General features: G+C 38.0%; 1 protein-coding gene across 1 annotated transcript in view; it reads right to left on the bottom strand.

Moving 5' to 3' along the window:
* The window catches only part of MYL7 (myosin light chain 7), a 29746-nt gene extending 19302 nt beyond the window's left edge, over nt 1–10444 (bottom strand). Inside the window, exons 1-2 of the mRNA XM_053716086.1 lie at nt 10328–10444; nt 8385–8498 (exon numbers count right to left, since the gene is read on the bottom strand). Of these exons, the coding sequence (XP_053572061.1) occupies nt 8385–8498; nt 10328–10330 (117 nt within the window). The 5' untranslated portion in view covers nt 10331–10444. The remainder of the gene's footprint in view (nt 1–8384; nt 8499–10327) is intronic.
* Nucleotides 10445–14703: the final 4259 nt, after the last annotated feature.

Genomic DNA, 14703 nt, shown 5'->3' on the forward strand with positions numbered 1-14703 from the left:
GCCATGCTCTACCTCAGGACAGGGCCAAATCAAAGGCCAAACAGTCTAATTTTCGTGCCTTTCGTAACTTCAAGGCAGGAGCAGCATCAACTTCCTCCGCTCCAAAACAGGAAGGAGCTGTTGCTCGTTACAGACAGGGCTGGAAAGTTAACCAGTCCTGGAACAGGGGCAAGCAGGCCAAGAAACCTGCTGCTGCCCCCAAAACAGCATGAAGAGAGGGCCCCCTATCCGGAAACGGATCTAGTGGGGGGCAGACTTTCTCTCTTCGCCCAGGCTTGGGCAAGAGATGTCCAGGATCCCTGGGCGTTGGAGATCATATCTCAGGGATATCTCCTGGACTTCAAAACTTCTCCTCCACGGGGGAGATTTCATCTTTCAAGGTTATCAGCAAACCAAATAAAGAAAGAGGCGTTTCTACGCTGTGTACAAGACCTCTTACTAATGGGGGTAATCCACCCAGTTCCGCGGACGGAACACGGGCAGGGATTCTATTCAAACCTATTTGTGGTTCCCAAGAAAGAGGGAACCTTCAGGCCAATCTTGGACTTAAAAATCCTAAACAAATTTCTAAGAGTTCCATCATTCAAAATGGAAACTATTCGAACCATCCTTCCCATGATCCAAGAGGGCCAGTACATGACCACAGTGGATCTAAAGGATGCCTACCTTCACATACCGATTCACAAGGACCATTACCGGTATCTGAGATTTGCCTTCCTAGACAGGCATTACCAGTTTGTAGCTCTTCCCTTCGGATTAGCTACGGCTCCAAGAATCTTTACAAAAATTCTAGGATCACTTCTGGCGGTACTAAGACCGCGAGGCATAGCGGTGACTCCGTACCTAGACGACATTCTGATACAAGCGTCAAGTTTTCAAACTGCCAAGTCTCATACAGAGATAGTTCGGGCATTTCTGAGGTCGCATGGGTGGAAGGTGAACGTGGAAAAGAGTTCTCTATTACCACTTACAAGAGTTCCCTTTCTAGGGACTCTTATAGATTCTGTAGAGATGAAAATTTACCTGACAGAGGCCAGGTTATTAAAACTTCTAAATGCTTGCCGTGTCCTTCACTCCATTCCACACCCGTCAGTAGCTCAGTGCATGGAAGTAATCGGCTTAATTGTAGCGGCAATGGACATAGTACCATTTGCGGGCCTGCATCTCAGACCGCTGCAATTGTGCATGCTAAGTCAGTGGAACTGGGATTACTCAGATTTGTCCCCCCTACTAAATCTGGATCAAGAGACCAGAGATTCTCTTCTATGGTGGCTCTCTCGGCCACATCTGTCCAAGGGGATGACCTTTCGCAGGCCAGATTGGACGATTGTAACAACAGACGCCAGCCTTCTAGGCTGGGGAGCAGTCTGGAATTCCCTGAAAGCTCAGGGATTATGGACTCAGGAGGAGAAACTCCTCCCAATAAATATTCTGGAGTTAAGAGCAATATTCAATGCTCTCCTAGCTTGGCCTCAGTTAGCAACTCTGAGGTTCATCAGATTTCAGTCGGACAACATCACGACTGTGGCTTATATCAACCATCAAGGGGGAACCAGAAGTTCCCTAGCGATGTTGGAAGTCTCAAAGATAATTCGCTGGGCAGAGTCTCACTCTTGCCACCTGTCAGCGATCTACATCCCAGGCGTGGAGAACTGGGAGGCGGATTTTCTAAGTCGCCAGACTTTTCACGGATCCAGGTCCAGGGACCCGGGAGCGGTGCTGATAGATGCTCTGACAGCCCCTTGGGTCTTCAACATGGCTTATGTGTTTCCACCATTCCCAATGCTTCCTCGTTTGATTGCCAAGATCAAACAGGAGAGAGCTTCAGTGATTCTGATAGCGCCTGCGTGGCCACGCAGGACCTGGTATGCAGACCTAGTGGACATGTCGTCCTGTCCACCGTGGTCTCTGCCTCTGAGACAGGACCTTCTAATTCAGGGTCCTTTCAAACATCCAAATCTAATTTCTCTGAGGCTGACTGCATGGAGATTGAACGCTTGATTCTATCAAAGCGTGGTTTCTCGGAGTCGGTTATTGATACCTTAATACAGGCTAGGAAGCCTGTTACCAGACAAATTTACCATAAAATATGGCGTAAATATTTACATTGGTGCGAATCCAAGAGTTACTCATGGAGTAAGGTTAGGATTCCTAGGATATTGTCCTTTCTACAAGAGGGTTTAGAAAAGGGCTTATCTACTAGTTCGTTAAAGGGACAGATTTCTGCTCTGTCTATTCTTCTACACAAACGTCTGGCTGAAGTTCCAGACGTTCAGGCTTTCTGTCAGGCTTTAACTAGGATTAAGCCTGTGTTTAAGTCTGTTGCTCCGCCGTGGAGCTTAAACTTAGTTCTTAATGTTCTTCAAGGCGTTCCATTTGAACCCCTTCATTCCATTGATATCAAGTTGTTATCTTGGAAAGTTCTGTTTTTGATGGCTATTTCCTCGGCTCGGAGAGTCTCTGAGTTATCTGCCTTACATTGTGATTCTCCTTATCTGATTTTCCATTCAGACAAGGTAGTTCTGCGTACTAAACCTGGGTTCTTACCTAAGGTAGTTACTAACAAGAATATCAATCAAGAGATTGTTGTTCCATCTCTGTGTCCTAACCCTTCTTCAAAGAAGGAACGACTTTTGCATAATCTGGACGTAGTCCGTGCCCTGAAATTCTATTTGCAGGCAACTAAGGATTTTCGTCAAACTTCTTCCCTGTTTGTCGTTTACTCTGGACAGAGGAGAGGTCAAAAGGCTTCGGCTACCTCTCTCTCTTTTTGGCTTCGTAGCATAATACGATTAGCCTATGAGACTGCTGGACAGCAGCCTCCTGAAAGGATTACAGCTCATTCTACTAGAGCTGTGGCTTCCACCTGGGCCTTTAAAAATGAGGCCTCTGTTGAACAGATTTGCAAGGCTGCGACTTGGTCTTCGCTTCACACTTTTTCAAAATTTTACAAATTTGACACTTTTGCTTCCTCGGAGGCTGTGTTTGGGAGAAAGGTACTTCAGGCAGTGGTTCCTTCTGTTTAATGTTCCTGCCTTGTCCCTCCCTTCATCCGTGTACTTTAGCTTTGGTATTGGTATTCCATAAGTAATGGATGACCCGTGGACTGACTACACTTAACAAGAGAAAACATAATTTATGCTTACCTGATAAATTCCTTTCTCCTGTAGTGTAGTCAGTCCACGGCCCGCCCTGTTTTTACGGCAGGTCTAAATTTTAATTAAACTCCAGTCACCACTGTACCCTATGGTTCCTCCTTTCTCGTATGCTTGGTCGAATGACTGAGTATGACAGGTGAGGGGAGGAGCTATATAGCAAGCTCTGCTGGGTAATTCTCTTGCAGTTTCCTGTTAGGAAGAGAAATATTCCATAAGTAATGGATGACCCGTGGACTGACTACACTACAGGAGAAAGGAATTTATCAGGTAAGCATAAATTATGTTTTTCACAGGTCCACAAGGGGGTCACAAACTCCTCCTTCCATACTCGTGTGCAGAACTCCCACACTAAACTGCAATCTCCCGTATAACCCCCTATATCTAATATAGTAAAACTTGGAGGAAATAAGGTACACAATAAAGGTTAGGGGCAGCTATTTTGGGGCTGGTTAATGTGAGTGCAATACTAATAGACTGTAATACTATATTTAGATTCATTCTGGTGTCCGCTTTTATTCTTCTATATTTTTCAGTATTGTCTTCCATTTTTTGAAGTTCATTGAAAAGAAGAACAGAAATACAGTAGGTGCATCTCTTTGAATACTTACACATCATTTCTAACATATTAATCTTACAGACATTGAAGAGGGGTATAATTTTTTTTTTTTACTATGGATGGGTTATTAAAGGGGCATGAAACCCAAATATTTTTTTTCATGATTTAGACAGAGCATACAATTTTAAACAACTTTCCAATTTACTTCTTGTATTAAATTTCCTTCTCTTGTTATCCTTTGCTGAAAGGTTTATCTAGGAAAGCTCAGGAGCAGCAAATAACCTAGGTTCTAGCTGCTGATTGGTGGCTGCATATATATATACTGATTGTCATTGGCTGCTGATTGTCAGTAGTGCATTGCTGCTCATTCAACAAATGATACCAAGAGAACCAATGAAAAATTGATAATGGGAGTAAATTAGAACGTTGCTTAAAATTGCATGCTCTATCTGAATCATGAAAGAAAACATTTGGGTTTCATATCCCTTTAAAAGACTTGACCTCTGGTTTAATTAGAGGGAAATGAGACCCCTAATTTAATAGAGGACCCCCCTTATTAATGAGGGGTCACATTCTCCTCTAATTTGCAGTTGATCACCGTGGTAAATGATTATGCACAAGGGAGGTGTTTGCTGGGAGAAACAGATGTTTAGATTGTCTGGACATGTGTATATATAACATAGTAACATAGTAGATGAGGTTGAAAAAAGACCGAAGTCCATCGAGTTTAACCTATACAAATCTAATATACTTGCAAAAAAAGCTCCAGTTAATCTAAAATTAATCCCACTAAAATGTGACCCATTTAATACAAGCAATCATATCCATGAATTCTGTTTCTAGCCAAAAATATATCCAAACCATTTTGTAAATGTACCTAAGGTATTGGCATTCACTATGTCCTTTGGTAATGAGTTCCACAATTTTATTGCTCTTACAGTGAAAAAACGTTTCCGTTGCAGGAGATAAATCTCCTTTATTCCAGCCTTAAATTGTGACCTCTTGTCACAAACACTTTTTACATGTTTGAATATGTTAAATCTCATAATTTTAGCACTATTGACCTTGGTGGAAGATCTTGTGTTTAATCCCTGCAAATGGATTAAACACATAGTTAAAGCCACACTCACAGCTGCAAGCATTGCAGCTCTTGAGCAGACATGAATAGTGATTAGTGGAATTGTGTGACAGTGGCCTCTAGTTATCAATGTCTGTCGGACCTGATCCGACAGTGCAGATCAGGTCCGACAGACATCGCTGAATACAGCAAGCAATACGCTCGCCGTATTCAGCATTGCACCAGCAGCAATTTGTTTTGTAATTTTCCCTGGTGCAATGCCGCCCCCTGCAGACTCGCGGCCCAGGGGGTTGTCACCGGCGATGTGTGTCCGCCTGCTCACGGAGCTTGTTAAATAGAGCCCAGTGACTCAGCTGAGTAATACATTAACTATGCCTTTAACGCTTTTGCGAGATGGGATGTATTAGGTAAAAGGGACAATAAAGTCAAAATGAAACATGTATTATTTAGATAGAGCATGTCATTAAAAAAAAATCCAATTTGCTTTTATTACTTCATTTTCCTTGTTCACTTGCTATCCTTTGTTGAAGTGCATTTCTAGGTAGGCTAGCCATGCTTTACTGTTGAAGTGCTATCCTTTGTTGAAGTGCATTTCTAGGTAGGCTAGCCATGCTTTACTGGGAGCTAGCTGGTGACTGGTGGCTGTACAAGAGTGGCTCACCAGATATGTTCTTTATAAAGAATATGTGATAATAGAAGTAAATTGGAAAGTTGTTCAAAATTGTTGGCTCTATCTGAATCACAAAAGAAAAAAATTAAGTTTCATGACCCCTTAAATGGATACTAAACTCAAATTTTTTTTCTTTCATGATTCGGATAGAGCATGCAATTTTAAGCATCTTTCTAATTTACTCCTATTATCAATTTTTCTTCGTTCTCTTGCTATCTTTCTTTGAAAAAGCAGGAATAAAAGCTTTGGAGCTGGCCCATTTTAGGTTGAGAACCTGGGTTGCGCTTGCTGATTGGATGGCTAAATGCAGGCACCAATCAACAAGCCCTATCCAGGGTACTAAACAAAAAATAGGCCGGCTCCAAAGCTTTCATTCCTGCCTTTTCAAATAAAGATAGCAAGAGTACGAATAAAAATTGATAATAGGAGTAAATTAGAAAGTTTGCTTAACATTGCATGCTCTATTTGAATCATGAAAGAAAAAAATGGGTTTACTATCCCTTTAAACAAGTTAAGATCATTTTTGCATGACAAGTTAAAGGTATTTAAATAGAAGCTAGGAAGAATTATTTAAAGAGACATTAAACCCACATTTTTTCTTTTACGATTCAGATAGAGAATACCATTTTAAACAACTTTCTAAATTACTTCTATTATCTAATTTGCTTCATTCTCTTGATATTCTTTCCTGAAAAGCATATCTAGATAGGCTCATCGGCTTCTGGTTGGTGGCTGCTCATATTTGCCTCGTGATTGGCTCACCCATGTGCATTGCTATTACTTTAACAAAGGATATCTAAAGAATGAAGCAAATTAGATAATAGAAGTGAATTGGAATGTTGTTTAAAATTGCATTCCCTGCCTGAATCATGAAATAAATTCTTTGGGTTTAATGTCCCTTTAATTGTGCATAGCAGATACTATGATATTAATTCCCACCCTTTATGTGACAAAGGGAGCGGCAAGTGGGCCCTCAAAACATTTTGGGTTTGTGGTTATCTTGCCCTGTGTGTAATGCCATATTGCCAATTTAAGGGGGACACATGAAAAATACATATGTTAGGGTTCTTATAATGGAACATTATTCAAACATTTCTTTAAACGACTCCTGACATATGTATTTTTCATTTTTCAAGTGTTCTCCCTTAAAGCAGCAATATGGCAACCCTACCTGTGTGTCATGTTAAAACAAGGATTATCCTTGACTGTATCAATGTGCTTGACAAGAAAAATATATTTTTATCTAGTACAGAAACACAATTTTTCGAGCTTTAATGTATTTTAAAACATTTTCTATAATGAACAAGGAAAATCATTGACTACAATAACCCTTTAAAGGGACAGTCTAGGCCAAAATAAACTTTCATGATTCAGATAGAGCATGTAATTTTAAACAATTTTCCAATTTACTTTTATCACCAATTTTGCTTTGTTCTCTTGGTATTCTTAGTTGAAAGCTTAACCTAGGAGGATCATATGCTAATTTCTTAGACCTTGAAGCCCACCTCTTTCAGATTGCATTTTAACAGTTTTTCACCACTAGAGGGTGTTAGTTCACGTATTTCATATAGATAACACTGTGCTCATGCACGAGAAGTTATCTAGGAGCAGGCACTGATTGGCTAGACTGCAAGTCTGTCAAAAGAACTGAAAAAAGGGGCAGTTTGCAGAGGCTTAGATACAAGATAATCACAGAGGTTAAAAGTATATTATTATAACTGTGTTGGTTATGCAAAACTGGGAAATGGGTAATAAAGGGATTATCTATCTTTTAAAACAATAAAAATTATGGTGTAGACTGTCCCTTTAAGGTTGAGAAAAGGAAATGCAATTCATGCAAAAATACAAAATATTTGACTCACATGATAAAATGTTGAAAGCTTTTTGAAAAAGTTGTTGGGTAAAAAAAGTAGTGTTCTATCATAATTTTTAAGATTCGTTTACTATCTAGACTTAAAGGGACATTAAACACTAAATACATTCTATAAGGTTATTGCTCACCTCCCTCTAGTCGTGGGTGCTGCCATGTTGAAATCTATATTTTACTGCATAGCAGTACTGACCCTGTTTTGTGCATGTGCAGCAACTCTCCTTCAGCACCCATAATTATAGGGAGGTGCGATAAATAACCAGCCATTACAAGTGGCTGGTTATTGCTACCATGAGCTTGCGGTATCAGTTAGTGCTCCGAAAATTAACCAGAGATCAGATCTCTGGATCATGTTCTAAATGTCCCCCAATTGGCCCCAAAATAAAGGGTCTTTTAGTTTTTTATGAAAAAAAAGTAGCATTTATTTTCTATAAAAAAAACTACTGCACTAGGCAGTTTTAGGGGTTAAAAGTGGCAGGTGTGGGGTGTTAGAGAATTAAAAAACGGCCCTGAAAAGTGCCTTTACATAGCTGTCTATGGGAACTGTGTGCTCCCTGTAAATATATATATATATTTTTTTTTTTTTTAAATACACATATTAACGCATAAATATATATGTTGTTAGTCATCTACATATATATTTGCATTTGCTGCCGATCGCTGCACGACTTACACCATTCGCTGTGCTTGTTCTCATGCTGTGTCTCACGGCATGAGAACGAGGCTTCCATTGGATCGTCCGTGCAATGCGAACGCGAGCTCGCATTCACATTGCACCTAACTCGTAATACCAGCGCACATTTGCGTGCACTGGTATAACTAAGTTTAGCACAAATATCGCTTTCAAGGAAGCAATATTTTGCACTCAGCTTTGTTATCTGGCCGTAAATGATTTTGTATCACTGTATCAATTCCCAGCACCCAAAAGTACATATCCGGATGTTTCAGCAGTTGTATGTCATGACATAGATTACAAGTATACGTTCTTACGTGCTTTTTCAGGTGTTAGATACATTGTTTTCAAGACGTAACTAATTCTGTGCATTCCTCACCTCCTTAAATTCCTGGATCTGGGACTGCTCAAACATAGAAAAAACATTGGAGGATCCACGCTGTGCTCGTTTAGCAGCTGCCTTACCACGAGTTGCCACAGCTTTCCTGCTGGCCTGCAGAAAATAAAAAGGACAGCGGTTTGTGTAAGAATGGATCGCTGAGCAGAAGCACTCTTATCAGTGCAGGAATAACATTAAAGGGACGTTTCTCTTGCATTTGTGTACAATTTTTACTTGTCTCGTGCTCCCTACAAAATCTGTAACCTGGGTTTACAAAATTCTGCCAATTGCCTAAACTTGCTATTTAATTTGATGAATTTGCAGGTTACAGAATTAGCTTTTTAACCTCTCTAGGGAGTGGGGGGACAAGCACAATTCTTAAATAAAAGCAAGAGGTGTTTCATTTTAGTGTCCTTTAAAGAATAAAATCCTTTCAGTTATATTTTAACCCCTTCAGAAGTTTCACTTGATGAACACATCAGGATCACCCCTATTCTGCTGCAGATGAGGAGACCGCCACTGATTACAGCATACGCATGTATACCTGATCCTCATTTGCTCACTAGCAATATCTTTATCTGCAGTGGCTCAACAGCACAGTTTTGGTTTAATTTACCCCTTTTCAGGGGTTACACACATAGTAAAATGCATGTATTTAAAAATAAAATCCTCTACTAAAACTGAGTATTTTATGTTTTCATCTGAAAGTCCCTTTTAAGGATAATAAAAAACTAACAATAAAGGGACATACAATTTAAAAAAAACTTTCCAGTTTACTTCTATTATCAAATTTGCTTCATTCTCTTGGTATCATTTGTTGAAGTAGCAGCAAGGCACTACTGGTTTCTAACTGAACACATGGATGAGCCAATGACAATCGGCATATATATGCAGCCACCAATCAGAAGCTAGAACCTAGGTTCTTTGCTGCTCCTGAGCTTACCTAGATAAACCTTTCAGCAAAGGATAACAAGAGAATGAAGCAAATTAAATAATAAAAATAAACTGGGAAGTTGTTTAAAATTGTATGCTCTGTCTAAATAATGAATGTCTAATTATGAATTTAGTGTCCCTTTAATTCACTGTATATAAAATAAATCATACAGGATAACAATTGTTATATTTTTTAATAAGAAATAGTGTTTCCAGCTGTCATCCATAAAAATACTGTACAATCTCTAGGTGACTGGACATGATGGTCTGCAGGGTCACACTATGATCCACCCACCAAATCTCTACCTTAGATCCCACTCTTGATCCTGCCTTGTATATTTGTCACAACTAAGCAATCATTTTACCCCTTGGCTTCCAGTAACATACAATCAACAATTGAACCTCTTGGTTTGCCAGTAACACATGTAAACGGTACAGATTTGACCCCCTTGACTGGCCCTCACTTCTTTCTGCTCTATATTTGTAATGCATGAGGTATATGAAGCATTTTACATTTAAAGGGACACGAACCCCAAATTTATTCTCTCATGATTTAGAAAGAACATGCAATTTTAAACAACTTTCCAGTTCACGTATGTTATCTAATTTGCTTCATTCTCTTGATATCATTTGTTGAAAAGCATATCTAAATAGGTGTGATTGGTTCACCCATGTGCATTGCTATTTCTTCAACAAAGGATATCTGAAGAATAAAGCTAATTAATTAATGCTGTTTAAAATTATATTCTCTATCTGAATCATGAAAGAAAAATGTTTGAGTTTCATGTCCTTTTAACACTAAGAGACTTTAAACAAACGGGTCACTAAATTGTCCAGTATTTTTGTGAAGATTTTACTGGACAGCTTGCTATAAAACTGGACTGTCCAGTGGAATACTGGACACTTGGCAACTCCAATTAGAAGTTTAAGTAAAACAAATTTTAATAAATGTGTGTTTGAGAAATGTATTCTATTGGATAGACAATAGGGTATACACACATTTCACTTACCATCTTTCGTCTTGACCGTCTGTCTTCTGTCCTTTGTTGCTGAAACCCCCCACACTTTATACTGAATGTTATCTCACCCTTAACTAAAATAGAAGCAAGTTTGAAATCAAGTACCAAAGAAGGTTCTACATTGCAGAGTGCGATAAGGACACACAAGAGCCAGATTCCAAAGCTTCCTACAGATAACGTCCATTATATGTGACCTATAATGCAGTTGTTATAAACCTCAGAATAGATTCAAAACGACTAAACCATTTTTTGTATTCTAGTTTTATTATGCTGTTCATGTATAAACTGTAATAATGTTCTTAAAATAAAGAATTAAAGGGACATGAAACCCACATTTTTTTTCTTCCATGAGTCAGATAATGCATAACATTTAAAACAACTTTCAAATTTACTTCTATTATCAATTTGCTTTATTCTCTTGGTATCCTTTGTTGAGGGAACAGCAGTGCACTACAGGGAGCTAGCTGAACACATTGGTAAGCTAATGCTTAGAAGGGTATATGTGCAGCCACCAATCAGCAGCTAGTTCCCAGCTCCTGAGCCTAGCTAGGTATATTTTTCAACAAAGGATACAAATAGAACTAAGCAAATTGTATAATAAAAGTACATTGGAAAGTTGTCTTTCTGAATCATAAAGGAAAATTGTTTTTTTTTCATGTCCCTTTAAGTTTATAATTATTTTCTCTTTTTGTTTATTACACCACTGTATAGTCTCTCTGTTCATGTTGCCTTTATATTGTAAGCTGCTTAAAGCTTTGATATTATACAGTCAGATCTGAATCTACTAGGGGCAGCATGTCACCATGACCTTACCTTATAACACCTGTCATTTGTTAGGGAGAGATATAAACCTCGCATTTCAACATTAGTGTACCATATAAACCATATACCTTTTTAAAAGGACATACAAGTGAATGCTCTAATTTCCTTGCATGTAACTATGTGTTTAACCCCTGAAAAAGGTCTAGCTCCAGCGAAGCAATGAACTACTAGCTAGCTGAACACGTCAGGTGAGCCAAAGGCAAGAGGCATATATGTGTAGCTACCAATCACCAGCTAGCTCCCAGTAGCATATTGTTGCTGGTGAGGATATGTAGATATGCTTTTCAACAAAGGATACCAACAGAATGATCTAAATCGGATAACAAAAGTAAAGTAAAAAGTTTTTTAAACGTGCACTCTGTCTAAACCATGACATTTTAATTTTGACTTTCATGTCCTTTTTAAAGTATTGGTTAATCAGCAGTTGCTAAATAACATTTTATAAAATAATTAGACTCCATAGAAAATGCCATTTTTTTAAAATAAAATACTAAATATTAGATTACAAACAACAGGACAAATATCAGTTAAATAGTATCTGTACAATTTATGGAGTTTTAAGGATATACTGTGTGTGTGTGTATATATATGTGTATATATATATATATATATATATATATATATACAAATTATTGGGGAGTAGGATAATATAGTTTATGGAAAATACACGTGGGTGCAGACCCTGATGCACACATAGATTCACTATTTTAAAAGAGAGAAACACGAAGAGGACACAGTAGTGTCCTCTCCAAAGAAAGGCAGGGATTTCAGCACTCCAGAAATTTAGCTCTTTAATAAGAGATATCTATAAAGTATCAAAATTATATATGTAAAAGTTGGTGCTCCCTACCCCAGCGCAACCTGATCAGCGGCCGGGTCCCCTAAATCAAACCACACATAGATAGTTAATAAATGAATTTTATTACAAGTGCGAATAAAAAATCAAGTGTTTAAAGATATGAAAAACACATAGAAAAAGCTGGCCAGCTCACAATGGTTGCTTACGATGCAATAATAGTAACCTTAAATATTGTTATAACAAAGTTATTAAGCAACACCCCAAGCCAATGGGTAGCCCTGGGAATACACAGGAATCTGCTACCATGGATGTAGGAGGGGATCAATGCAAAATAACTAAGAAGGCAGCAACAAGTATTGGCAACACCTCTCTCAGAGGATAACCCAAACTGATTGTAAATATGTTATCATGAGATAAATACCTGAGGATCTATGCCAAATACTTCTAAGTATAAGCAGTAAAGTACATGTAAGTTGTAATGACATGTAAGGCTTATTTTTACACTTTCGTATTAATGGACAACACCCTTACCAGAGGATAGCACCAATATAGTAAAAGGTTACAGCTACCATAGTAAACCATATACGGGATCTATGTCCATAAAATACTACTAGCGTAATCACAGCAAGTATGAACCATTAGCATAAAATGTATCAAGCAGGCAAAAGAAGGACATATTGAAAAGTTACTTATACTTCATTGCAACATGTAGTAGAACTGTTGCAAACAGAGATCACTCTGTTACTTGGTTTCCCAAGGAGTGTGTTCCATTTAGAAAGTTAGACTCGATAGTCCAAGGATACTTATCAAGTGACTCCTGGATAGTCGGCTCTCCGTTACGTCCTTATACCGTAGCCTGATCTGGATACAACAACTTGCTTCTTATGGGGATTCCCAAACTGTATTTACGGCTAATATGGTTCCAAAGCTGTGTTTGACATTTGCATCGAGCAAACAAATCGAGGCTTGATTCCCAGCTGTGCAAAAGTGACGTTCCACGCCAACGGCCGTTTCACCCCCCACGTGACTTAGACGTCAATGGGGCTTCCTCAGGGCGTATGATTCAAAGTCCCATACTTGTTCTATTTAAACTCAGCCCTTCTCCTGGATTGGTGAAAATATTTAGCGATAATTAGCACAACATAAATGTTTGTATGCTATACACAATAAAAGAAAAAACAGACAACATAAACTAAAATCTAATGTTCTAAAGCACGTTCATTCAGTATTTGCAATTACTCCAAAGTTATATTCACAACACTTGTCTAAAATTAGCACCAGCAATATTAGCACTTGCTTGATATTTAAGCTTTATTAAGGCAGTTTCGTTCCGCCTCCAGTACAGCGGATGCAGTAAAGGACGAGCATCAGGAAAATTCACATATTACCACAACCCCCAATATAATAACCATTGGAACTATGTAGTCCATGGTAAAGATGTACTTTTTCAGCTTGTTGTTACTTATTAAAAACAATATTAATATTAGGGTGGATAAGATAGTGAAAGTTAATTATTTACACATTACTAGAAGAAAACTTGATTATTTACACCTTGCTACAGGAAAAATAAACAGGAAGAGAGTGACGTACAATTACTTATTCATTCAATTCTTATAATTTTAGGTGAATTTTGATATTAAATAGTATTAAAGAAAAGGGGCAAAATCTAATTTTTCGTTTAGTCCTTTTGGTGACAGAGTTTTTAATCTATATATCCAAGCTACCTCTTTTCTAAGAAGTAGATTGTCTATATCACCACCTCTACCATGAAGGGAGCATTTCTCAATGCCTATTACTTTGAGGTCATCCACTGAACAATTATGACAAAGTTTAAAGTGTAGGGCTATATTACTATTAATGTTTCCTTCCTTTGCATTAGCAATATCATTGCGATGTTCTGTAATTCTATCTTTCAAAATTCTCTTAGTTTTTCCTGTGTAATATAAGGGGCACGGGCAATACAGTAAATATATTACATTATCAGATTTACAATTTATAAATTGTCTGATTTCGTATATTTTGTCACCAGTATTAAATTGTTTGGTTTTAACCAAAAATTTACAAAATACGCAATTACCACATTGAAAACAACCTTGTAATTTTTGTCGTTTTTCTAGCCAATTTTGTGCTTTTGGATTGCGTGAAAAATCACTTTTTACTAGTCTGTCTTTTAGGTTAGGGGCTCTACGTGCTACTAGAGATGGAAAGTCACCTACAACACTTTTAATACTTTCATCTGAGAGTAGAAATTGCCATTTGCTTTTTAGGATGTTACGGACTTGATTCCAGTGACCATTGTATTCTGTAATGAACCTCACTCTGTTATCTGTTTTTTCTCCTTTTTCTCCCACAATAGGGAGTCTCTATCAGTTTTAAGCGCCTGATTCATTGCATATTTTACATTACGATTAGAATATCCTGTTTTAAACCGGTTTGCCATTTCTTCTGCATGTGTTTTATATTTAGTCTTACTGGAGCAGTTCCTCCGGAGTCTGAAGAACTGCCCAGTAGGTATTCCTCTAATAAGGGACGGTGGGTGGTGACTAGATGCCTGCAACAATGTATTTGTTGCAGTAGTTTTTCTATAAATTTCTGTGGTGAGTTTATTTCCTTCTTTTTGGATTATAATGTCTAAAAAAGGTAGTTTTGATACACTATATTCATAAGTAAGGAATAAATTTAAGTTGTTATTATTTAAGTTAGAGACAAATTCTTTTAAAGTTGTCACAGAACCTTTCCACAGTAT

The sequence above is a fragment of the Bombina bombina genome, chromosome 6, assembly GCF_027579735.1.
Source record: "Bombina bombina isolate aBomBom1 chromosome 6, aBomBom1.pri, whole genome shotgun sequence".
Lineage (NCBI taxonomy): Eukaryota > Metazoa > Chordata > Amphibia > Anura > Bombinatoridae > Bombina > Bombina bombina.